Source organism: Dermochelys coriacea, chromosome 4, assembly GCF_009764565.3.
Source record: "Dermochelys coriacea isolate rDerCor1 chromosome 4, rDerCor1.pri.v4, whole genome shotgun sequence".
In the NCBI taxonomy this organism is placed as follows: Eukaryota; Metazoa; Chordata; order Testudines; family Dermochelyidae; genus Dermochelys; species Dermochelys coriacea.
Genome location: NC_050071.1, coordinates 69,336,248 through 69,363,766, shown reverse-complemented (window position 1 = coordinate 69,363,766; position 27,519 = coordinate 69,336,248). Strand labels below are relative to the sequence as shown.

Here is a 27,519-nt window from a genome sequence, read left to right as displayed (position 1 = left end):
TGATGAGACTGCTTTTCATAATTTAAACTCTGGTTGTTTGGCAAAATTTCTCTCCTCCTACCTCTTTCCTTCCTAAACACTCTGCTGCCAGCCTTGCTCCACCTGTTCCTCTCCATAATTCCCCCTCCTTCCTTTCCCCCTTTTTTCCTACTCATCTCTCTTTTGCTCTGTACCTATCAATGTCCATCTTCTCCATTTACTTTTCCTACTCCTTTTTTTCTTAATCATATATGTGTAAAATTTCAAAGACTCAGAGTCCACACATCTGGGCCAAAATGCTGGAAGAGTATTTTCTGTTTACTTAATATTAAGAAGTAACCGTGCCAAATCAGTAGCTGTTTTCTCCTTGACACAGGTCACAAAAACCACAATCCAAATTAAAAAGTACAAACAGATCAAACTCCTATCTTATAAATCTTATAGTCCTGGCGCCTTCACACCTGGTGAAAACACGACATATCATTTTATCACCCAGTCTCTCCAAAGTTGAAATATGTCTCTCATCCTGTAAACACTTTCTAGGGTAATGACACTAAGTAAACACCAGTGAGGCTGTTTTCCCACAGGCTAGAGAAGCTGGAGAAACAGGAGCATTCACCCAGCAACTCTTCAGGTGCTTTATTCTAAATAACCGTCAGTACAGAGTACTGATCATGGTCAGGATTCCATACAAGTATTTGTTAGCCCTCAGAAGCAATAGATGGCTTCCTGGATAGCCTCTGTTTATAGGACTAATTGGAGATTTGGAAGTTGAAATATCAGGATGAATACAGTCAAGTACATAAGAATTCCTTTAAAAAGCCCCCAAATTGAATATATTCCATAAAAATTATGTCATTTAAATGATTATCTTCTGTGTCTATATTTTATATTATTAAAATTAATGTAATTAAAACATAGAAGTAGAAAACTATGCAAATATTCATACTATTAATAACACTGTTATTCTACCACAAACAAACATTGTGATTAGTATTTTCCAACCCACACAGGTAATATAGCATAGCTATAAAATACAACAAACATCAGAAGTTTCACAGCCTGATATATTAACATGATCCCATGTTGTTTCACATGAAACAGAAAGCTTAATATGTCTCTATTAACTCTTAATGTTCCTTACCGTCTGCAGTGAAATATATTTTAATCACAATAGTGTACCAGTTTCTGAAAGTTATTTTGTTTATTATTGGATGTTAATTTTTGAAATCTTTGCTGTATGTTTTGCAATTTAAGCATTTTTTCATTTTCAATATTTTACTAATGGAGAACATTTACCATTTTATATTAAATAATAATATTTTACATTTAGAGCTAATCCTGTGGTTTTACTCACATGAGCATTCTTACTCATTGTGATAGGACTAACTCATGCAAGTAAATCAGATCCTTATACAACACCCTTCATCCCAAAATTTGCCAAAGTGTTTCACAAAAAAGGGACATACTCCTGCATCTCTTACTCATTCAAATAGTCCCATTCATTCCAATGAGTGTATTAGTCTATCAGTACTGCAAATAATACCTACTATTTTTCAAAGCATATTGAAAACAGAAGCATTCTATGATATTGTAAAGCCAGACTCCTGCAGACCCAAAGATCACTGCAGAACAAAACACTGACAATATCTATGGCCAGTTATGAATAATTATCATGGTGAACATAAAAACATCTTTTCCCTGAACATTTGTTTTGAGCTTAGTTGAAGTTTTCAATCTATTTTCCAAATAGATTGAAAAAAACAAATGCATGCCTGGGGTGTCATTCAGATGTATTACATATTGTCAGAATATAATGAGGTGTTTACTTCATTCATTTTGATCACACAAATACTGACTGAACGCACAGCGTTCTTGACTCTACTGATTCTCTTCATCTTCAGATTCTCTACATCTGGTGCCTGTAGGTGTATATAATTCCTAAGTGCTTGTAAGACAAAAAGACTGTCTCCCCCCGTGCATATTTTACTTTTTGACAATCTATTGAGTAGTGCATAATGTATTAATTCAAGTATCTTATTTATTGAAATCTATTTATATTGTAAAAAAATTACAAATAACATTTTAAAAATTGCTCCTAAAGGGTTTTTCAGGCTGTTGAAATGATTTTAAAAGGAAATTATAGAAGATGGTTTCCTTGATCACCCTACAACTCTGTACAAGTTCAGTGTACATGGAAGAACTTTTTAATTCACCAAATCAATGTATAACTGTTAGCCATCTGATAACTCTCATGCCGCTTACTTTGTGTTGTGTGCATACACAAATCTTTTGCCCGATTCAGATCCCACTAACACTAATGTAAATCTCAAGCAATCCATTAGCTCAATCCTGAGTCCTTTTGTGGCTCAAGTAGTACAAAGTGGCCATATAACTGGCTTCAACAATCAGGTGGGAATTCTCCCAGCCATCATGTCCTTCCTAGTCCACCATATGGGGCATAGTGAGAGCATGCTGCACTCTGGCAAATTCTGGCTAGTAGATGGCCATTGTAGTAACCCTGAGGCTGCTCTAAATTACACTAAATTTTGAACTGGCCCCAGCCAAACCCATAATTGGGAAATCACAGCCTGCTCTCCCATCTCTGACATGCACCAGAGTGGTAAAGGACTGAGCCCCTTGGCTTAAACTGAGTTGCTCAGATTTACATCAGTGTCTGAGAGATCAGACTATAACTCTACTTCAAAACTGTTTTAAAAGAATTGCTATAACTAGGCTGATGATATTCAAACATTGACTGTAATAGACATGCAACTGTATCTGATCTTATCAGTGCACTTATAATTCACTTAATTTGTAGTTTTAAATTGCACATTTTCATATTCTGAATAGAAAAAATGTGTCTATAAGATATAACTCACTGCAGGGGTGTAATATGTTTATTGATTAAAAATGTCATTTCTGCACTCCATTCATACTTATGTGCACACAAAAATGTTGAGAATGATCCTCTGGAGGACACTCAGATTCCAATGTAGTGTTACACTACAAATCACCATAATCTATCTAAGTATAGTTCGGGTTTTAAATTACAAAATGTAAATAAGAACTGACAAAATATTATGTTATTTTTTCTAGTCACTGAAAAACTAAAGCAAGCAAGAATGGAACTGTCACCTGAGTAAATTCAGTTTAAGGCAGTTTATCTACACATAAAAGCTTTGCATTCCACAGTCCTCACCTACAACATTTTTATGATCTGATTCTTGAACTGTACACATCACTTGCCAGCATGGAAATGGTTTAGTAAACAGCCTACTGAAAAGATTTATTATTTCTTTTAAACAACATAGTAAAGCATGCTTGTGTGTGTGTGTATTTTTATGGTGAAATACCTGGACATCTGTACAGCTTTCTTGCCTGTGCAATATCTCCTTTACTTAGACGAGTACGCTGACCAATGGCAGGTCGTATACCATTATCATCACGGGAAGGAAGAATGGTATCCAGAAACATACCCCTAAAAAAAAAAAAAACAACAAAAATAGACTCATAAAACCTTAGCAATTTTTAATAAAACTGTCCTTGTTTTTATATTATATAATATTTATTTTATAAATAATAAACATATTTGGCATAATTAAAAAGGTAAAATGCAAAATATGAAACAAAAAAAAAAAGAAAAAGTGAATGGAAGAGAAAAATTCCCCAAGTTTAAAAAATGGCTTAAACAGTAGCAATGATATTAGAAAATAGTCTTGCTTTAATGCAAACTGGCAACTACTTTTGTATTTCGAATAGATAATAACAGACCAGAAATTTCCTATTCAAATTTAAATTCAATGAAAAAGATTGTTGGGACTTAGCACTTGTCACATTGAAGACAGGATCTGTTGTTTGCTTAGTCTGTTTTGTCTGCCTGGCAAGGAGGACACGCAAATTCAAGAAGTGTTCCATATTTAAAAAACACAAACAATTACACATTGCCTTGTTGTGAAATTCTTCCTCTGAAGTCCCGGTTCTGAATGAAGTTTCAAGGAGGTGTTAAAGGTCTTACTTACAGCCACGAAAAGCAGAGTGATTCAGAATTAAGGTTGCCAATGCATCTTTAATTCATGCAACTGTGCTAAGCTATTTCAATATAAGGGTATGTAGTAAGAGCATTCTTCTGTTATGTGTTAGACCTCTGAGCTATCCTTCTGCTGCTAAGACATGAATGGTGAGCCAAATTCTGCTTCGATTACAAATCCATGCTAAGTCATTTGACTTCAGCAGAATTATTCCAAATGACTCCGATGTACCAGAGAACAAGATTAGGTATTAATCTTTTCTCAGAATGTCCTTGGTTTGATGGGTTTACGTCTGACTTTTTTAAAACCTGATTTTTCATAAGTTAATTTTGGTAGTATTAAATTAATATTAGCAGCAATATGAACAAAGAAATATGTTCCATTAACATGCTCCAGAGTCTGAAAACCTTTGAATTCTGATGTCATGTCACTGGGCTTCTTAAACATTTTGCTAGATTTTCTTTCTTATTTTTGATACTCATTTATACTTGTAGCACATACACCGAAAGCTAAAATCTTTTATTACCATTTATCAGTATTGACTGCATAACGTGGTTTCATAATAATCAGTGTTAAGGCAGAAATCTGAGCCTAGGAATAGTGGTTGCTTTTTAAAGTACACTAGATTGGCCATTTTGAATGTTTGGCCTATATCCTGCTGTCATTGCACACGTAAAACTCCCAATATCATCACTGGAATTATTCCATAAAGACAGACTGTAGGAAATACTTCTATTTCTAGAAGAAACAGTTCAAAGTACTAACTGACCACCTGAATAACTATTTCTAGGAACAAAGCAGGATTTTTGTAAAACAAAACAGCAACTTTAACGAGAAACAATTTTATTTTCCACTGGTATAACCTGAAAATGACCAACCAAAATGACCAAAATTTTAACAATAAGAAATCATTCCTCTTTTGCGGTCTCCAGCTCCACCTTAAAAAGGCTTATGGAAACAACAAGCCCTTGATAGTCTTAATACTTATCTATATGTTGTGGCTATTACTTCATGAAGTTTTGTGGTCTTTGTTGACCTGATCCTGGTGACTAAAGGAAATACTAGTTACTAACAGATGGTAAAGTTCCACACTGAATAGGACTCCCCCTCTGAACAGAATCAATGGCAACCCTTATTGGCCTTAAGGACTTCTGTAAGTGATACAAAACATGCTCTTCTGCCTAGGGGTAGAATATGATTCCCTATAGCACTCTCAGTTTCTGCCAGACTGGAGCATCTGAGACTAGGATCAGGAACCAAATCCTCATGTGGTAGTAATTACAGAGCACTAAGACTATGGTTATTCTTTTCTATTCTATATAAGTTCTTATGCCACCCTCCTCAACGTAGTAGCTGAGCACCTTCTAGTTCTAGCACTTCTAGTAGTGCATTAAATAACATCTATCATGTGTGTTTCATTCCCACACTCAAAAAGAAAAGCAGTACTTGTGGCACCTTAGAGACTAACAAATTTATTAGAGCATAAGCTTTCGTGAGCTACAGCTCACTTCATCGGATGCATCTGATGAAGTGAGCTGTAGCTCACGAAAGCTTATGCTCTAATAAATTTGTTAGTCTCTAAGGTGCTACAAGTACTGCTTTTCTTTTTGCGAATACAGACTAACACAGCTGCTACTCTGAAATCTGATTCCCACACTCATCTTCTTCCTGGAGGAGAATTGTGTGTGAAGTGTTCTGTTTTGTTAGGCTGTTTTTTTTTAATGTACATGCTGCTATGTGCTTATATTAGAGAAGGCAACTGAGGCATACAGCGGATACACAATTTGCCCAAGATCACACAAAGTCTGGGATGGAAAAGGGACTTGAACCTGAATCCTCCTCCACAGACTTTACCCTTGTGGGTTCCATTAGCATTACACTGAAAACCTTTTTATAGGGTGGTTAGTAGCTGAGCTATAGGGTATGAAATATAATCAGCACTATGGGTGTCGGACCCTTTCCCACATTCAAACTTCATAAATGGGCTGTGCAAGGATAACCGGCAGTGGAGCAGCAATGTGGGAGCTCCCAATGTGGGAAAAATGAGATTCTTGATTGTGTGGCTCTAATGTCACTAACACTATGAGCAGCACGGAATGAGCTGCAGTCTCTAGTCTAGTTCAGCCCTTTCTCATGGTTCTGGTTTGTGGGGTACATTTTCCAGACTTACATCTCATTCACTACACCCACAGAGGTACACAAATTACATAGACTTTATGTATTGACATGAATTTCACTCTAAGAGAAAGGAACACATACCTAAATATTTCATGTGCTTGATTCTTCTAAATTTAACCTTTTGCAGCATATGAGGTTTTACGAAATAATAGACAATTATTATGAAATGAGGTTTCCAGGTTATCTTTACATTAAATCTAAATTAAAACAAGATTAAAAGGCTGTTTTGCAGTTGAATATTATGAGGGGACATTAAGCAATGTCTTTCTAAAAAAATAATCAAATTATCCTACATAATTGGATTTAAAGAAAACCAACAAGCTGTGTTTTGACTTCTGTTGGAACACTCTCTGCTGAAGGAATATAATATTCTAAAGCTGTTCTGGAAATGCCATTGTTAAATGTATGGTTCCTAGTTTTCACACACAGGAATGGAATTAAAAGTCAAAAGGTATAACCTGAGACTCCAACCTTGAGAAGGTGTTCCTGGCATAGTGCATAATGCTGTCAAAATCATATGGTTCCCCAAGGGAGTTCACCTCTCCAGGCTCCATCTTCAGGAAGTTGTATTCCTGACCTACAAATGAGTCATAAGCAAAGTCTCAGATGAATCTTTTGATAATTGGGAAGGGGTAAAAGAGCTACAATGCCATTCACAGAAACTTATGGATCTTAGTGAATCTAGCGCTTCGTAATAGTTAACTTCTTTTATTAACTGGATGAATGGAGGAAGATCCATGCATCTACAACACCCACTACTAACTTTATTCTACTATACATATAAATTAACTGTTTCATTCACCTGTGCACTGTAAGTGAATAAGACACAGAACACCAACTTGTAATAAACGTGGAGGCCACAACATTCATTAACTTAGCCATCAATGATAGAAGAAAAAAATACACCCCACCACAAACAGTCCAGCAGATAATTGTTCAGTAGGGATTCCACAGGCTGGCTACCAAAGTGACTTCGCTTAAGTAGAGGCTACCCTTTCAGTCCCCATCTACCACAACAGCTATTTGGGCCAACTTCCAACTATCCCTCCCACCCTAACCTCATGCAACAGTTAGGGGCACATGTGAGGGATGCCCGGATCTGTGTAAGAAACAAAGGTTCACTTCCAGTCCTTCAAGCAACCACCGGTCCCGGCCCAAAGTCACTGGTCCTTGTCAGTATACAAGTATGCAAACTGGCTTTTGCTCAAACCCAGATCCACTGGACTCCTGCCACAAGTTATGACCTACATTAACAAACAATACTGGCCAAACTTCCTGGATACTAACAAAAAATCAAAAACACCCTCACTGCACATGCCAATTTCCTCTTGATGGAAATGCCTTCCTGACTCCAATTACCGATGACTAAGCCCAAAGTGTCTGACAAGAAGGGACATTAGAAGCTTCAGCTAGGAACTAAGGAGGAAGGTGGAAGCTTGCAACGCAAAAGATGGGTGGCCTGAGAATGGCAGTCCCAACCCAGGAGGAAGGTAAATACCGTACCCATTCACATGCAGGTCCAGGTGGCAACAAGTTCTCCCTGTGACATGAATCCACTAATCACAGGCAAAGCCCGAAGGAGGACAAGGAGCAGTTACTGCACCCAACCCCTTTAAGCACACATAGGAGTTCAGGATGCAGCACAAGGAAGTAGGGAAGAGCACATGTGCAATGTGTGGACTCAAAGGGTAGCGGGAGGAGTCTGAACCTCTCTCAATCCTTCAGAATAAGATCCATGAGAAGTGTCTGTTCCCTGCCAGTCCTGCTCAAAGTCCCATTCTAAGGAGTATGGTGGGAATCTTAACAGCTTTATTGCACCACAAATTAAAAAATTTAAATATTACTTTAAGACCAAGAAATCATACAATGGCTTTTTCAGGATACAAACTTTAACTTTTAGCCTACATCAGTTGCATGTAGTGTAACACTTAAAACATAACAAGACTGACTTAGTTTAAAAAGATTTTCAAAACTGCATATTATGTTGTGTGTGTTTAAGAGCTGTGTAATTTAGTTTCTTGTTTTACCCAAGCCATCTGGTAAAATAAGGCACTAAAAGCAAAATAAAACATTGCTGCACAAACACTGAGCGATTGGTTAACAAATAAAACAAAAGCACTGTTAAGATGAAAGCAGAAAAACCCCATATACTGAAAAATAAGTTCTCTTTATTTTATCCTGTTAGGCTATTTATTTTGTAGGACTCTAAAATATCCTATATCTGTTTAATCTGTACCTTCATATTTCTTTTGAGACTTGAGCCGTTATTATAATTCCATTCTGGAAATGTTTAAAAGGGATTTAAGTTGGTTAAGTGTGACACCCTCTCCCCCAGTGAAAATGCTAAAAATCTAGGATTGCCAAGTTATAGCACCCTTCTTAGACCACACAGGATGTTTCCACTGACAGCAACAGACTGTTTCTATCATCAAAAGAAACTCAACTCCAATTGTTAAGGAAACACTCTAAAGACTACACATCTCCCTCACAGTACAATGCAAAACTTTAATTACAACCTCATACTTCCCTTACAAGCATGTAACACATTGCACATTGTCAATCCTGAATATGTTAAAAAGTTGCTGAGGATTTATTTATTATTTGTGTTTATTACATATGTATTATTATTCAAATGTAATTAAAAATTATGTGCATGTGTGAAAAAGTTAGGGAGTAATCATAAGTTATCAAGTCATCAGTGCAAGAGCAATCAGGACAAAGTTAGGTAAGGTATGGACCTTCCTTGAGCAAGCCAACATTTGTACTTCTAGTACAAACCTTTGCTTAAGGAATATGGCCCAGATCCTCAAAGATAATTATGTGCCTAATGCCCACTCAAATCAATGAGAGTTAGATGCCTATATACCTATATGCTTATTACTGTGAGTAGTGCCAATGATTTTAGTAGGCAGGTTTTGCTGACTGGCACAATCTGATTAGCGATTGTCAACCTATATTATAAAAGGGGATAGACAGTGTCGGGGGAGGGAGAGCGAGAAAGAAACTGACAATGCAAGTTTGTTCTGCCCCAACCTGTTGTCAGGAGAGGGAAACTAACAATCTGATCTTGCTATAAGGCAAATTAAAGGAAGAAATATTGCTAAAATATTATGTATTAGGCATAAAAGAAGTGACAACAAAATTAGATTAGATCATAGCTGTCATCTGTTGTCTCTTGCAGAATGCTCTGCTGTTGTGACAAATAGCTAATAAATAAATATAACCCTTTGCTCTTACATAGTATTTTTCATCTGTAGATCTCCACATGCTTTCCAAAGTAGCTAAGTATCATTACTTCCATTTTACAAATGACGATACTTAGGCAGAGTGAGATGAAGTAACTTGGCCAAAGTCACCCAGGTAAGAGACAAAACCAGGAATAAACCACAGGCATCCTGATTCCAAGGCATGGGCCCTAGCCTTTAGATTACATTGCTTCTTATGCTCAGCATGATAGTCCACATTAGATAATAAAAATGAAAATTGCTGATAAACCAATTCAAATTGCTTGTTAACTATAATCTATATTTTACCAAAAGCCATTTTTATCTCCCATAAGTTTAAACATAATTTTGTATTTCAAAATTGTTACTGTGCCATGAAGAACTCACCTGAACTAAATATGAGTAATTTGTAAGAATAAATGCATCTGCAGCAACATAAGGTCTAGGCTTCTAGAATCAAGCACAGTATTTGCATGCTAGCAGAAGAAGCAATTTTTATTTTTCTCAGAGATGCTCCTCTGTCCTTGTCTCTGTGGGCCAAAATCAGCTTCTGTAGCCCAACTCTGGTTCCAACAAGAACAGGTCAGACAAGCATTGCAAAGAATGTTTGATAAGAATAAAACTGTCAATTGTATGGACCAGATTGTAAACCTGATTTGTTTATGCATTTAAATATGGGTGTATAAATGGCTAGTCAGATAACCACATATCAATTTGCATACCAATATTGGTTTTATGTAATCAATCATCATGCATGCAAATTTGATGCAAAATTGCAAAGGCATATTTCCATGTCAACATGGGCTTCTGAAGTTTTGAAAATCACGCCTTTAGCATCTAAAACGTCAACTTTGAAATACAGAGTCTCTGGAATCATAGGTTTATATCTTGACAAGATAATCTCAACCTGCCTACTTCACAGTTAGATAAATTGAGTATCAAACAAGTCAGGACTTCCTGGGTGAGTGTCATTAGCTTCTTATTAAAAACTAAATTTCTAGCCTTTATGGTTATGAAGAAAACCTTCCAATTGTGAACCAAGTGTAAACCAATGAAGTGATGTCTTCCTTAGTCTACATAGACAGTTTCAGTGCTGCTACTGCTTGGAAGTGTTATCAGGCACCTGAAGCTGTTATGGGAGGCAGCTGTTACCACTTTTCAGAAGCAGGGTCGTCAAGCAGAAGCCTACTTCTTCCACCTGGGTAGAAGGTTTTGTAGGATGATCATGGTACATAGTCATGTATGTGCCACTGCAGCAGAGGGTTTGTGGACTTGTACATGTGTGTGATAGGGATGAGATCATATATTTATTTAATGAATGGGTAGGGAGAATGCTGTCCAGCATGACTTTATTGTTGAGCAAAACAGCCTTAACTATTTTATTTAGGAGTATGGGAAGTGGCCCAGCACTCATTTATTGGAGGCAGCATGAATTAAGTTATTTGAGTGGGCAGCATTAATTAGAAGAACTGAGTTCACCCAACAGACCCACTCCCAGTAGTATACAATCAGTAGGAGAACATATAGTAGGGAGTGTGGCTTGGTGCAGGTGAGGGTTAGGCACCAGTATAGTTCAGCATGGTGAATAGGCTTAGACCCAGGGCAAGTAAGCATTGGATGGAGCTGGCTGGAAAGGTTCTCCTCCATGGAAATTTTGATTTTTCATTGAAAAACCAAACATTTCCTGACTGAAAACAGAAAACTTTTGATTTTTGATGAAAACTCAAATGTTTCCATATAAAGCAGAAACTTGTCACAAAAAATGTTATTTAGACAAAAACTAAATTTTCTGTCAAAAAATAATATCTGTTAATATTTAGTTCATTTTCCAGCCTTGTCACAATTGTACTTATCTTTAACATGAAACCATAATCCTGCCTCCACTGTATGAACATGAAAGGTCCCATGGCTCTTTTCATAAGACTAGTGGTTTTCCCTGAAGTCCCTCCAGGTTGCTTAACTGGCTGTCTATTTGGCTGTTTCTCTCCACTCCAGTGGTATACTTTAGTGGTACTGTATACACAGTATATAGTTTGAATCATTTTGGGATCCCTCCAGATAAAAAGAATGGAAAATGTAAATGTAAAAATGTTAATTTTGGCTAGTTTATTAGAATGTTGAATTTTCTAAGAACACTCAAAATTTCAATTGCAATTATTTGAATTGAAAAGACTCATTTTAAAAGTGTAAAAAATGTTACAATCTTCAATAAAACAAAAATAAACAGTGAAATAATATAACCTAAGAACCCTTAGCAAATTGTCTCACCTGGCTGGATGTTTTCTCTAATGATGGTTACATGGTCATCTCGGTCTGGCCGTGTGTGTTCATGCCAAAAGCCTATTACATGCCCTAGTTCATGAACAACAATTCCAAATTTATCACAGTTCTTGCCAATAGATATAGCCTGAGGACCATTCCCCCTTCGACCCACATAAGAACAGCACCTGTAATAAAAATATCAATAGATATTAAAACTTTCAAGAAAACAACTTAAAAATAAAATTTTTCTAGAGGGTAATTTAAAAAAAAAATCAATACAGTACATTACATGACAATTGTACAACAAGTTGAAGTTAGTATTTATAGTAGTTAATACAGAGTATTATTATATATAACTATTAGAATGAATTTCTTTATCCAAGGTGCCACTTGTGACCCAATGGAACTGTTATTTGGAACTGGAGTCATTCTGAAAAACAAAGGAGATTTGTACACCAAAACAAACAAATAAAATAAAATGGCTGTGAAGGGCTACTAGGATGATCCGAGGAATGGAAAACTTGTCTTATGAAAGAAGACTCAAGGAGCTTGGCTTGGTTAGCCTAATTAAAAGAAGGTTGAGGGGAGATATGATTGCTCTCTATATAAATATATCAGAGGGATAAATACCAGAGAGGGAGAGGAATTATTTAAGCTCAGTACCAATGTGGACACAAGAACAAATGGATATAAACTGGCCACCAGGAAGTTTAGACTTGAAATTAGACGAAGGTTTCTAACCATCAGAGGAGTGAAGTTTTGGAATAGTCTTCCAAGGGAAGCAGTGGGGGCAAAAGATCTATCTGGCTTTAAGATTAAACTCGATAAGTTTATGGAGGAGATGGGATAATGTGATTTTGGTAATTAATTGATCTTTAAATATTCATGGTAAATAGGCCTAATCCCCTGAGATGGGATATTAGATGGATGGGATCTGAGTTACCTAGGAAAGAATTTTCTGTAGTGTCTGGCTGGTGAATCTTGCCCATATGCTCAGGGTTCAGCTGATTGCCATATTTGGGGTCGGGAAGGAATTTTCCTCCAGGGCAGATTGGAAGAGGCCCTGGAGGTTTTTCACCTTCCTCTGTAGAATGGGGCACGGGTCACTTGAGGGAGGAATCTCTGCTCCTTGAAGTCTTTAAACCACGATTTGAGGACTTCAATAGCTCAGACATAGGTGAGGTTTTTCATAAGAGTGGGTGGGTGAGATTCTGTAGCCTGCATTGTGCAGGAGGTCAGACTAGATGATCAGAATGGTCCCTTCTGACCTTAGTATCTATGAATCTATGAAAATCCATCTTTTTGCAGTGTTGTGCTGCTTCTGTGCTGTCTTTCATATGAGAATAGCACATATAACACCACCAGATGTGCTGGGGATGTGATTGGCCCTCTACTGCTCTGCTTGGGAATGGAGCACCTACTGCAGTCATCTCTGGATCATTAGTAAGTGCTGCCATCATCTTTTTCAAATTCCTCTCCCACATTCCCTGAATAAGGATCCATTAAGAAACATCTTTTTTTTTCCCCCAGTAGAGAAGACAGTCCACACCAAAAACCCTCCACATCTTCATGCTTTCTGGTTTGGAGAGAGAGGTTGCCCTCACTCAAGAACTAATGGATGGGGAATGTTCCACTTCAGTACGCAAAGAGCAAAACCTATTTTAAAATCTAAAAATGCTTTCTATGACAAATAAATAAAAAATAAAAAAGAACAAAAATAAAGTCTCCATGACTAACCATACTGGACTTGAATCTTCTCTCATGTAGTCTTTTCTCAATAGTAAAACACTAGTTTTCATACCATTGTAACTCCATTGATTTCATTGGAACTATTCATATGCTTAAAGTTAATCATGTACCTAAGTGCTTTGGTGATTGGTGCCTAAATCACATCAGAAACTGAATTAGAAAACTATTGTGTCCACATCTATTTTCCCAAACATTTCACCGGGCCCAACAGACTTGTGTCTCCATAAAATCCCTCATCTCTAAAAATACACAACAATTCCCCCTCTATAGCATTCCTGTTGTATTTCTGACTCAGTTCAGAACCACCAAAGGGTCTGAGGCCAAACAAAATTTTGTTTCTAATAAGAACACAAAAGCTATGAGTTTGGTTCTAATATCTCAACCTTTCAACCAGACTTATATAGCTGTGGGGGCGAGGAACAGGGGAGAGTGGAGAAGAAGCAGCAGGGAGCAGGGGTAGATTCCTGCTGTGTCTATCTCTGTTGCACTTCGTACCAACACTCATCCAGATTTCATAGTCACTCAACTCTGGTTGGCTACTAAGTAAATCTTTCATTTTTAATCTGAAAATTCAAGCTACTTCGTTAATTATGGTTGCAGGGTTTTAGAAATATTAAATGTTAATGATACCATAACCCTTTGAAGATTTACCTAACATCTGTTAACTCACAGAACAAAACACAGAAGAGAGATGAATACTTTGTAGATAATCCTGAAATGGAGTGAAATGAGGTTTAGAATCCCATGATACTCCTGTGCTTGAGTAAACAGGAATGCCATCTCTCCCCCTCCCCAAGATTTTTTTGGGTATATATATATGACAGATAATGTGGCCCACAAAAGTAATCTTTCAATATTGGGAGACTGTAGTCCAGAAATAAATGGTCTACTTGTTCTCCCTCTCCCTTCTTCTTGGATAAGAGTCTTCATCCTGAAGAATCATATTTTTCTGAGGAGTGGTAAAAGAAAAAAAAAAAGCCAGCTTCACAACTGCTCTCATTTTTCATTCGTGTTTTTCTGTGCTTTCATGATTCCAGTGTAAACTAATGGAGCTGATATGCCCTTTTCAGCATCCATACTCAGCATTTTTCTGAGATGTCTGCTCTTTTGGAAGGGCTGGAAAAATGTAGTCTGCTCACTATGACAGGAAAAGGAAAGACTGGAGACTAAAGCAAAACCTATAGGGATGGGAGATACTTGGGATAAATGGTTGGCTGAGATTTCTGACACACATCTGTCTCTATCACTTTATCTACCGTGTACAATATAGCAAGAATAGTAAGAGGTGAATATGACTCTATCACAAGCTCTTTTATGACCTTCAAATAAAAAAAAGTATCTTACAAAAAGTGAAAACATGGATGAATTGCTAAGGAGCAATTCAGAGGAATAGCACAAGGATGTAGAGAAAAAAACAGAAAGGCTAAGGCACAAAATGAATTACACCTAGCAAGGGACATAAAAGGCAATAAGAAGAGGTTCTTCAAATGCATTAGGAACAAAAGAAAGATGAAAGAAAGTGTACGTCTTCTACTTAGTGGGGAAGGAGAGCTAATAACTGATGACATGAAGAAGGCTGAGATGTTTAAGGCCTATTTTGCTTCAGTCTTCATTAAAAAGGTTAATGGTGACCAGATACCCGACACAATTAATATTAACAAAAAGGGATCCGATGAAATTCATCCAAGGGTACTTAAGGAACTACCTGAAACAATCTCAGAACTGTTAGCAATTATGTTTGAAAACTCATGGAAGATGGGTAAGGTCGCAAAGGACAAGGGAAGGGCAAACAAAGTACCTATCTTTACAAAGGAGAAGAAAGAGGACCTGGGAAATTAGAGGCCACTCCACTTAACTTGAATACCTGGAAAGATACTGGAACCAATTATTAAATTATCAATTTGTAATCACCTAGAGGATAATAGAGTTACAAGGAATAGCCAGCATGGATTTGTCAAGAACAAATCTGTAAAACTAACCTAATTTCCTTCTTTAATGCAGTAGATATATCTTGATTTTAGTAAATCTTTTGACAATGTCCCACATAACATTCTCATAAGCAAACTAGGAAAATGTGATCTAAATGGAATTATTATAAGGTGGAGGCACAACTTATTGAAAGACTGCACTCCAAGAATAGTTATCAATGATTCACCGTCAAACTGGGAAGGCATATCTAGTGGGGTCCTGAAGGAGTCTGTCTTGTCAATATTTCATTAATAACTTGGATAATGGAGTGGAGAATATGCTGACATTAGTGGCTGACACCAAGCAGGGAGGGGCTGCGAGCACTTTGGAGGACAGGATTAGAATTGGAAAGGAACTTGACAAATTGGAGAAATAGTCTGAAATGAACAAGATGAAATTCAGTATAGACAAATGCAAAGTACTACACTGAGGAAGGAAAAATCAAATGCACAACTAGAAAATTGGAAATAACTGGCTAGGCTAGGCTACTACTGAAAAGGATTTGGAGTTCTAGTAGATCACAAATTCAATGAGAGTCAACAATGTGACAGGTTTCAGAGTAGCAGCCGAATGTGACAGAATTTCATAAAAGGTTAATATCATTCTGGAGTGTATTAACAGGAGTGTCATTTGTAAGATATGGGATGTAACTGTTTTGCTCTAATCGGCACTGGTAAGGCCTCAGTTAGAGTACTCTATCCAATTCTGTGCACTGCACATTAGGAAAGATGTGGACACATTGGAGAGAGTCCAGAAGACAGCAACAAAAATGATAAAAAGTTTAGAAAACCTGACCTATAAAGAGAGGTTAAAAACTGGGCATGGTTAGTTTTGAGAAAAAAAGACTGAAGCGGGACCTGATAATAGTCTCCAAATATATTAAGGGCTGTTATAAAGACGACAGTGATCCATTGTTCTCCATGTCCACTGAAGATAGGATAAGAAATAATGGGCCAAGAGAGATGTAAATAAGATATTAGGGAAAAATTTCTAACTATAAGAGTAGTTAAACACTGGAATACATGTCCAAGGGAGATTGTGGAATCCCAGTCACTGGAGGTTTTTAAGAACATCTTAGACAAACACCTGTCAGGGATGGTCTAGGTACACTTGGTCCTGCCTCTTTGTGGGGAGCTGACTAAATAACCTCTTGAGGTCACTCCCAGCCCCACAATTCTATTATTCTAATCCTGCAGGCCCTCTTTGAGGTCTGGAAACCTATAGAAACAGCTGGAAGCAAATCAGGTAGTTATCTTCTCCTGTTTGCTGTACAGGAGCCACAGTCCAGTGGCACCTTAAAGACTAACAGATTTATTTGGGCATAAGATTTTTGTGGGTAAAAAACCCACATCTTCAGATGCATGGAGTGAAAATTACGGGCACTCGCACAGATATAGACAGATATTTATGCCTGTTTTTTCATACTGCTAAATTCAGTGCCTTGCATGGTACCAAGTACTGAATTTAGCTGTATGAAAAAACTCGCACAGATACAGACAGATATTTTGCCTGTATCTGTAATTTTCACTCCATGCATCTGAAGAAGTGGGGGTTTTACCCACAAAAGCTTATGCCCAAATAAATCTGTTAGTCTTTAAGGTGCCACCAAACTGTGGCTCCTGTACAGCAAATCGGAGAAGATAACCACCTGATCATCATATACAGATTAATATGGCTACCCCTCTGATAGCTAGAAACAAGAAGAGAGAAGAGGTAACAGTATAATGTGAGCAACTCCTTTCTGTAACCCTCAAGTGATCTATACACCACAGTTTTCAAAATGCAATCTAAGGAAAAAATAAACTAAAAATAATTAATAATTTATCCAAGATGGTACCATATTACTGCCAAAGCTCTGTTACTGGAGGGTTAGATGACTCTGTTAACTCAGTTGCAGACGAGCCTCAACAATGAGTAACTGAGACTGCATATTTAGGGGGAAAACATTTTTAAATATAATAAAACATATGGGTTAGCTATTTTAGTTTGAGCCAATTCCCTTGTATTTACAAAGAAGGCAATAGCACCTTCAGTCAGTATTATACCAGCCTATTTTGTGTCTTATATCCCACTGTCAATTACTTTTTCAAATTATGAGGCAATAGCATAGTCCTAGAAAGTTCAACCACAGGCAGTACCCTTCACTGTTTTTCTTCTGCTTCTTCTTCTTTATTCTGACTGTCTCAAACAGAAACATAGAAACTTTCAAGATTCTGCTCTATTAGTTACGAAAGCTAGGCAATGTGATTTGAAAAAACCTAAAGCATCCATCACAGCACATAAAATCACATAAAATGTTTGATATGTAAACAAATACTAATTATTTGCCTTTGAATAACAGTAGTATAAAATATTGTCCTAGGGAGCTTTGGGTTTTATATCACAAAATGAGGTAGCTTTTTACAGTATATTCCTTGATTTTGTGAAATTTTACTGCTATTCTCATTAAAGCGAGACAATGTGGCCAAGAATTTCAAAAGTAAACAGCAATTTTGGGTGCTCAACTTGAGATACTTTAAAGTTTCAGAAGGTGAATGGACAGGTCTTTCTGAAAATCAGGCACCCTCGGGTGTCTCAAGTTGAGCAGCCAAATTATGTTAAAAACAGAGTATCAGCCTATTTTTAAAAAATTGGCTGATTATGGCAATTTCTTAACTTTAATTACTAAATGGAGTTCAAGCACTTCACACAGATTGCAGACAAGTTCTTTGATTATCTTTTTCTACTTCAAAGAAGAACAGCAATCAACAGTAAACACTGAGTCTTAAAATAACAGTGGTAGTATAGAATCCTTGGGGAGTGGGGGGGGGGTCATTAGGATTTACTGCACTGAGTGCCCTGCCATGCACACATCAGATTTATCCAATTAAGTTACAACATTCTGATCACTCGGACAACAAAATGGAGTCAAGGGGTCAAGAATATTATAAAGTTATAATCAAAAGGCACTGATTTGCAAGACCTTTGTTGTGACCACATTTTTAGGTGCGCTTTGCACAAGGCCCAGGCATCTCTCTACAGTATGAGCACTTGTCATCCTTCTCAAACTCAGTCAACGGACAGACTTTAAAGCTCCTGATCTCTTTAATCTTTATTACACCAGACAGCAGTTGAAGATGGTAACTATTTATGAATCTCTAATTCCATGTAATCAGTCTAGCTGATCAATAATGGTGAGCAAAGAGAAACAACTGGCAGAGAGAAAGTGCAGTGATCACTACTGCTATTCTTTGAAAAATAAGGGCCCTTTGAGCCTCACAGAGCTGCCATAAAATGTGTCTTAAAATTGATGAGTGGGAAGGGGAAACCTCTGGGATCATAGTCTCAGTTTTTTGGCGGGTTAAACAGCTGCACATTACAGAATGCGATACTTTAAAGCACCCTATTGAATGATAATAGCAGTTCACCATGACATTAACTGCATGGTGCTGTGGATGAAAATGATGCAGAACTCCACAAACCCACTCGGATTACACCCTTTACTCTGGTTACATAGAGAGGAAAACAATCTGTAATTCACAAGAGAACTCAATATGAAGCAATTTTGTTAATCACTTTACTGGTGAAAGCACACCCCTTCTATTCACAATCCAAAATGCCTCTAGGTAAAGTGAAAATTGGATTGGCACTCATACAGAAATAAAGTTAGCAATAGTGGTCTGCCTTGGAAATTTTCACCAGGATTGAAATTGTTAGGAAAATTATTGTTAGCAGTTTTCTTCCACCTTCATATATAATTTTGGTAAAAAGCTTGTAGTCAAAACCACATTATTTTCCTTACTTTCTAATTTTGGACTATATTTATACACAATATTTTGTTCCATTTGTAGTAGCTTACTCATTTATTCCCAGACTAGGCTCTAAAATGGCACATGAATACAGAAGGCCAATATTTGTTCTAATCTGATGAATTTATCCTTTTTGGTCCTTTCCACAAATTGTCCAGAAATAGATCATGATTTTTACTGATTTGTTTGATATTCAAAACTATTCTGTGAATAGTTTACTAGAAATAATTTCAACTTCCTAAATGTTTGCAAACTGTTTAGAGTGGGCATTCATTCGATTACTCAGTATTCAGAAATGGCACCCACCATCCTCAACTGGTGGGGGAACTTGATGGCCTGGCAGAGAAGGACGACAGCCTCAACAGTGAGGGAGGGAGTCACTCACTGAGGGACACCAGGTAATTCCTCCTCACCATCCTTGGAGTCTCTGGCACCCATTGGGCAGATAGGTGGGGGGTGGGAAGAGTGCTAATTGGCCAGCATTGCCAAGCTCATAAAATTTAACTTGGAACAGGTGCCTGCACTTCAGCTTCATTCCAGCAGAGAAAGGGTTATTTACCATTCCAGCAGCAGCAGCCACTTCCAATAGTATGCAAAGGAAGACAGGTAAGACCAATGGCCTGCAGATAACTGACACAGATAATGAGTCAGGGGACAAGGAGAACAGGTGAGCAGGACTTCGGTGGTGGTAGGTCAGAGGAGTGCATTCCTCCCGGATAGGATCCTGAATTCTTTATACGGGAGGTCCATGGGTCCAAGTTTGGGGACAGTGAGGGTCCAAGCCTCAGGAAGGTCTATGGGTGGTGGCTCCTAGTTAGGCATTCTGCACCCATCTGGCATCAGGTACTTCTGGAGTGTACAACTCCCACCATTGTCAGAATGACAAGGAAATGAAAGGAGATTTTAAAGTGTGCGAAAGATTTCTGGAGGAGTTTAATGGGATTTCAATACGACATTTGGACTGGTTGCTCAAGACTGAACTGCAGCTACAATCTGACATCTTGGGAAGCACAGGTATACTTTCAAGGAAGGTGGTATGCACAGAAGTGGCCAGAAAGATGGGTGGCTCTGGCCATTACAAGAGACATTAACTTCCTCAAGGTTTTTTCCTATAATGCTGGCAGTCACTATTTGGGGAGAAAGCTTTTAAAACAGAAAGTGCATTTCTGGTGCAAAAACCAATCTGTGGTCCATATTGTAAATATACAGTTGGCTAAGATTGCTCAGGTAATGAAGCTGGTGAGAGCCTTCATTTTATACCTGAGCCTGAATGTCTACACTGCCATTAAACAGCCCCTTAGCCCAAGGTTCGTGAGCCCTCATCAGCTGTCATGAGCAAACTGTGGTTGTCTAACTGCAATGTAGACATACCCGCAGGGCCTGTGAGCCAGCCTTAGAGAATTCATGACATTTAGGGCTCAGGAAGGGCTTCATCATGGGTAGGCCATACCTACACACCAGATGGGTGCAATATGGGGTGTCTTTGACCCACTGCAGGTTGGCTCTCTCCACTATATCTGGAGAACTAGCAGGCCTGTCCTACTCAAGTAGGCTGGCAGGTTTCCCAGACCCAGGCAGGCATTGTTTTACCACTGAAGCTCTTAGAAGGGTGGTACAGGAGGGGTTGGCACTAGAGGGACAACATTACCTATAACAGTGAAAACCCAGTCTTATTAAAGGCTTTAGGATGGGTCTGCAGTTGTGAGAGGGAGACCATTTTATTTAGGGGGGTATTCATTTTTGCCTTCTTTGGCACTTTTAGAGTGAGGGAATTGGCGCCTTTAGCAACTGCGGGAAGGTTCCAGTGAGCATTGAACTTTTAACAGAATAAGACAATTGACAGGAACAATGTCCTGGCAGTTAAGGTCCTCAAAAAGAATAGAAGGACATACGTGGTGCTGAAGGAATGTGCAGACGAACACTTATGCCCTGTAAAGGCAGTGAAAGCCTTACTAAAAATCCAGAGCCTGCAGCCAGGCCTGCTGTCCACACATGGACAGCTTCCTAACAAAATACCAATTTCCTGCAGTACTGAGGAAAAACCTTGCGCTACTATGTTCTTGACCTAGGTATATTTGGTACTCATTCTTTCAGGATTGGGAGAGTGACATCAATGTCTGCAGGGGCTTTGGTCCATGGAAAGTAGAGGTGAAAGGGCACAGGAAATCAAGGTGTTACAGGACGAATGTCTGCACCAAGGAAAAGATCGCAGGGAACAGTAAAAAGCAACTAATCCCATGAGCTTTTTTGTTTCAGAGGATACCCAGAGCATACTCAATATTCAGATCTGAAGCACTCTGTGGAAGAGGGCAGCCAGGATGGCAGGCAGATCTCAGCTAGGCTTCAGGTTTGAAGCTTTTTGCATCCAGTGGTTCAGCAGAAGAGGCATGCAGTGGGATCAGCTCATGCCACTTCTACTCTCATTGTTGAACAAAGCAGACCCGCTCATCCTGGCTATTCACTTCGAAGAATAATCTCAAGGGCTGCACAGCAGTCAATTTAAGGGATAGAATCCAGAAGGATGTTAGCTTGGTTAAGCAATTTTGGCCAGTGGTTATGTTAGTATGATCAGAGAAGCCCACAAGACGGGTTTGGCAGGGAGCTGCAGATGCAGCCTGCGTGGACAAGGCAAGGAAGAAGTGAATAGAGAGGTCACTAGCATGTTCCTGGAGATGGGAGTTCAGTGATACAACACAGGGATATCTATTACAAAAAGCCTGAATTTTTCAGGGATTATGGGCACATCTGTCAGACGGAAGCACTGACAAATGGTTGTGGAATGTGAGGGCCTAGATTGGGCAGGAGTTGTGGGGGTTGGGGGAGGAGAGATGGTGATCAAGATGGCACTCCCTGTTCCCAGTAGGGTTAAAGGATAAAATGAACAGTTCCTAAAGGTAAAAACCTGGGATTTTGGTGAAGGGCCTTTGTCTTACAGGATATGGTCAGACTTTGTGGCCCTTGAGGGTTGAGGTCCTCACCCTTCTGCACCCTCTGTCCCCCACAGAGTGAGCTGAGTCCTGGGAGGTTGGCTGAGGAGAGACTACCCCGAGTTATGGACCCTAGAGTAGGAGTTCTGTAACACCTGCCAGGTATAGGAGCATATGGGTGATGGGTGGGTAGAGCCCCTTCCCTCTGTTTAGCTTTAACAAAGGTTACAACCTGCCAGGTAAAGTCCATCAATGTGTCTGTCCTCATTTCACCACTAAGTCTACATCAATTTGCTACTTAAGCTGTATGACTAGTCACCTTCAGTAAGTCATATGCTGTTGTTTCTCTTCCTGGACAGGATGATTTAAATTTTATAAACTACTTCTGCTTTAACCAGAAGTTAATTTCATTTCTTGATTAGACAAATCTTTGCAACGGGTTCAAAATTTGATTTCCTGTTAATATTCAGACTATACCAACAAAACTTTGTACTCTCACACAAACTTCCAAGAAGCAAACAAAAAGTGGTACAAACATGACTGAATTAGAATGTGATTCACAGCTCACAAAAACCTTCAGTAACACTCCTCCTCCTCCCCCCCCCCCCCACTTACCCAGTTCTACTCATGCTTATGACTTGAAGGGTTATGAAGGGTGAACGGCCAGAGCTTCACTATGACCTAGCTTCTTCATGCATGACTGTGGTAGCCATTATTAACATTTAGAGACCTTTTAATATGATTATTTTAATATAAATATTACTTTTTTGAACTCCATGAAAGAACTGTATCACCTGTTTAAATAGCCAGTCATTTCTACATGCAAGAAATACAGCTATTAAAACAAAACATTAAAGCATAAGTATATTTTTAAAGACAGCATATAACCTTTATCCATTTTTTAAAAAATCCAGTCTGTAATGTCTAGCATGTAAACATGGCATTTGGTTCAAACAGCTTTTGACCATTTAGAAGCTGTACAGATTAGAGCATAGAAACATGACATGAAAGATATGAGTTTTCTTTACTTCAAACAACTTTGTCAAATACCCATACTGAAGAAAATCAACAGTGACTGCTCTAAATCACATGAAGTTTGCAATAAGAAAGTAGTTAAGTGTGCAGGTAAATAACAAAAATTGCCACAAAGATCAAAGGCATGTTGCAGCGTGAAAACAATGTGACTTATTGTTCCTTTTCAAAAAGAAAAGGAGTACCCGTGGCACCTTAGAGACTACCACATACAAAACAGACTTGCTCTTTTTCTCAGTGATATTTATTGTGCCACTTGGGACAGCTGAGCCCTTTTTTGGCTTCCCATACAGCATAATATAGTGACTGAATCTCCAAGCAGTTTCCACATACCACCCAGGAACTATAAACAGCAATTCTTTAAAGACTATTACAGATTGTAATTACCAACTAGCGGTTTACACAACATGGCACTCTTTCAACCTGTTTAGAGATACAAATGTTACATACCACAACCCAATAACTACATTCATATTTATTATTTATCCAATGGCCAAGAATAACAAAGTACATTGCTTTGGTAACAATCATAAACCCTATTCTATAAATCGTTATTTTCCAATGCTCATACTGCAGTACAAATGACCACCATCCACTAACTATGGAATTTCAACTCACCAATGTTTGCCTTTTCAACTGTAATAGATGATGAAACAATACCTGGGTCCCATCTCAAACACTGTGTTAATTAAATGAGACATGATGAGGATGAACCACAGTTCAAAACTGAAGCTAATAAAATGGATAATATGAGTAGAGGAAATTGCTACAAGCCTTCTGATGAGGAGATCCCTGATCTGTAGGTTATCAAAACCAAAAAGGTTCTGAATGGGCAAACAGTAATGGAAGCTTTGAATTACCCAGATATTAAAAAATAGAGAACATAAATGGAGATGAAGTGGAGGAGCTTCTAAGTAATAATGACAAGAGTACAATTTTATTTTATTTTAATATAAGTGAGCAAAAAAAGAATATGGATGATGACTATCCACAAAGTACATTTTGAAGTAAGTGAAAGAATGGTGGAAAGTGGTGGATGATAAGTGGGATAAAGGGAAAGGACTAAAAGGAAAATTGCATGTATTAACAAATTCATATATGACCACACACTATTAGCTTTAATTACAACAGAAACAAACAAAGGCCAATATGGAGAAGCAGAAGATGCAAAGAGTGGGAAATGAAAATGGGAAATGAAACCATGCAGTTTTCTTTCCTTTGATACAATCTCTTACTTGGTAAGTGTACCATCTATGTTAGTGATCGTATTGTTCAGAATGATATGCCATCTCAAAAAATTCTGAGCTGAATTTCAGAGATTCTGAGGAACTGCAGTTCCCACAGAAATCAATGTGCATTATATGTGCTCACTACTTCTGAAAACCAGGCCATTTATGATTAAACAGAGATTAGAGAAGCAATGGATCAGTTGATGTGTAGATAAGTTTAAGATTAGCATAGCAGAGTGCTATACTTCAATATATAAGTTAATATTTTTCAGTTTGTTTCCTCATGAAATTCATTATCATGCCATTTTGGGAAGATACTACACATTTTCTAAACAGAAAGGCTCAGACTCAGAAATAGCTCAGCACTTCAGCCCAAAGACTGCCTTTTGAGAAATAAGAAGGAATGTGTTCAGATATGCTGTAAGAAATCTCTGTAAAAATATATGCAAAAATAAATTCAACTACCATCTTTATGGAGATGACATACAGATCTATGTGTCTACTCCAGACCTGTCTCCTTCCATCCAAACCAAAATCTCAGCCTGCCTCTTTGACAACTCTTCATGGATGTCTAACCACCAGTTCAAGATCAACATGCTAAAACAGAGCTCTTAATTTTCCCTTCCCCCAAGATCCCACTACCACCTCCCTTCTTGATTACTGTGGACAACAGCACCATCTCGCCTGTCACTAGGGCTATCACCTGGGTATTTTCTTTGACTCAGACCTCTCTCTCTAGATCCTCATATCCAAGCTAAGTCTAAATCTTGCCAATTATTCCTGCATAACATCTCTAAAATACAGCCTTTCCTATCCATCCACACAGCAAAAACTCATTCAGGCTCCCATCCTCTCTCATTTTGATTACTGCAATATCCTTCTCTCTGGCCTTCAAAAATGCCATCTTGCCCCACTCATTCAGAATACTGCTGCAAAGAGTATTTTCCTAGCCCCTTGCTTTGACCATCTTCTGTTGGCTCACGCTCCTCTATTGCATCAAACATTAACTACTTGTCTTCACTTTCAAGGTCCTTCATGGCCTATCCACATCCTACCTATCATCTTTCATTCACTGTAAGATATCAACCATCACCTCTGATCAGCCCATGATAATAACATCCATCATCCACTTGTTAAATTTCCAAACAAGCACTTTTGAGCTTTGTCTCCTGCTGCCCCTCATGCTGGGAGGAGCACCCTGTAATCATCTGCAAATATTCATTCCAAGGGGAAAAAAAGTCTTAATATTCTCCTTTGCCTACAAAAATTTTGACAACAGATCACTGGCGTGTTGCCACTGCCTAGGACACTGACCAATACTGTTTCATTGTTTCCTTGTACTCCCCTGTCTATTTGTACCTATCTGTTGTCTTTTGTCTTATTTTGGGGTTTGTCTGCATGGTGATTTAGTGTGTGACAAGCCAGGGTGTGAATCTGAGGCGTATTAGTCTGTCATGCACTAAATCGCTGTGTAGACGAGCCCTTGCATTATAAGCTCTCTGGGGAAGCTCTCTATTCTGTGTTTGTACAGCACATCACACAACGGGGTCCTGGTCGATGACTAGGGCTTTCTAGATGCTTCAGTAATACAAAAAATAAATAGTGATAACAATTTGCTGACAAATCAACACAGCAGAGTGCCATGGGGAAAAACCAAGGTAAGTTTCTGATGTGTCAGTCGTGGAGTGGAGAGTTAATACAAATGGCTTGTTGTCTCTTTTGACTTGATCCTTTCCATAGAAAATCCTGTGCCAGACATAGTACCAAAGTTGTTTGTACATACCAGTCCTTATTTATCCAAAGAGTCTATACTCTTATTTATCTGGCGCGGTGACAACCATACTAAACTAACTTATGTTTCAGGAACATAAGAATCATTAATTGTCATTTCCTCCTAACAGAGCTTCTTCAGCACTTTTAGATAGCTCAGAATGCAGCAGCACTTTTGCTCATTCATTTAAATAATTGTAGGCATGTAACACTCTCCCAGCAGTCTTTATAATTATCTGCGGATACCTGCTTTATAAATATCTGCTGATTAGCTCTTAGCTCCATTTCCAACGGTACTACGTTAACATGCACTGGGGAACTTTCAGTGCACACCACCAGGATCTACATGATCAGTTAGTGGACAACAAGCTAGCGTGCATTAGAATTTACACCCCAGATGGTGCAGACTAAGGCACCATGTAGACAAGCCCTAAGTATAAGACAAGAGACAACAGATGGATAAGGACAGATGGAGATTACAAGGAAACAATAAGACAATATTGGTCAGCCTGATAGGTTGTGTTTCAGCACACCAGCAGCCTTACTGTTATTTTCTTCTTCTTCTTCTTCTTTTTTGTAGGCACCACATCAAAGGATCATTTTAAGGATGATAATGAGTTAATTTGCAGGTGTTTACAGGGGAAATCAGCCCCGGGTGACATTAATATGGCATATGCAGTAAGGTCATTGACTGATTTGTAAAATCCAGAATTCTTGTTCAGAAAACAACTGGAATAATTATCAACGGCATTTGTGAGAAGCATTTCAGGATGGAATGAGGTAATTGGTCACAACGATCAGTAATAAGACCTGTTTTGTTCACTGTATTACTTCAGTGACCTGGAAGAAAGAATGTGCTGAAAAGTCATGAGGTTTGCTGTTCAAACAAAACTAAAACTAAAGTAAGGACAGTCAACACAAAGGTTTCAGAGTAGCAGCCGTGTTAGTCTGTATTCGCAAAAAGAAAAGGAGTACTTGTGGTACCTTAGAGACTAACAAATTTATTTGAGCATAAGCTTTCATGAGCTACAGCTCACTTCATCGGATGCATCCGATGAAGTGATCCGATGAAGTGAGCTGTAGCTCACGAAAGCTTATGCTCAAATAAATTTGTTAGTCTCTAAGGTGCCACAAGTACTCCTTTTCTTTTAGTCAATACAAAGAAAGAGTTAATATTTTGGATGATTAAGCTAGACTAGGAGAGTGGCAAAGTAAGTGTATTATGTAACTCACCATAGAGACAAGTGAAATTAATAGAGCTAAGAATAAATAAATAAACCCTATACACTAAAAGTATGAGAAATATCGACCTATATCTGCATTTTTCTCCATTTTATTATATATCCTATGTATCGCTAATATACATTATGCGCTCACACATG

General features: G+C 38.2%; 1 protein-coding gene across 1 annotated transcript in view; it reads right to left on the bottom strand.

The window, feature by feature from the left end:
• Positions 1-27,519, bottom strand: part of TLL1 (tolloid like 1) — a 205,610-nt gene that overhangs the window by 65,450 nt on the left and 112,641 nt on the right. The window contains exons 7-9 of the mRNA XM_038399352.2: positions 11,681-11,859; positions 6,660-6,765; positions 3,336-3,460 (exon numbers count right to left, since the gene is read on the bottom strand). Of these exons, the coding sequence (XP_038255280.1) occupies positions 3,336-3,460; positions 6,660-6,765; positions 11,681-11,859 (410 nt within the window). The remainder of the gene's footprint in view (positions 1-3,335; positions 3,461-6,659; positions 6,766-11,680; positions 11,860-27,519) is intronic.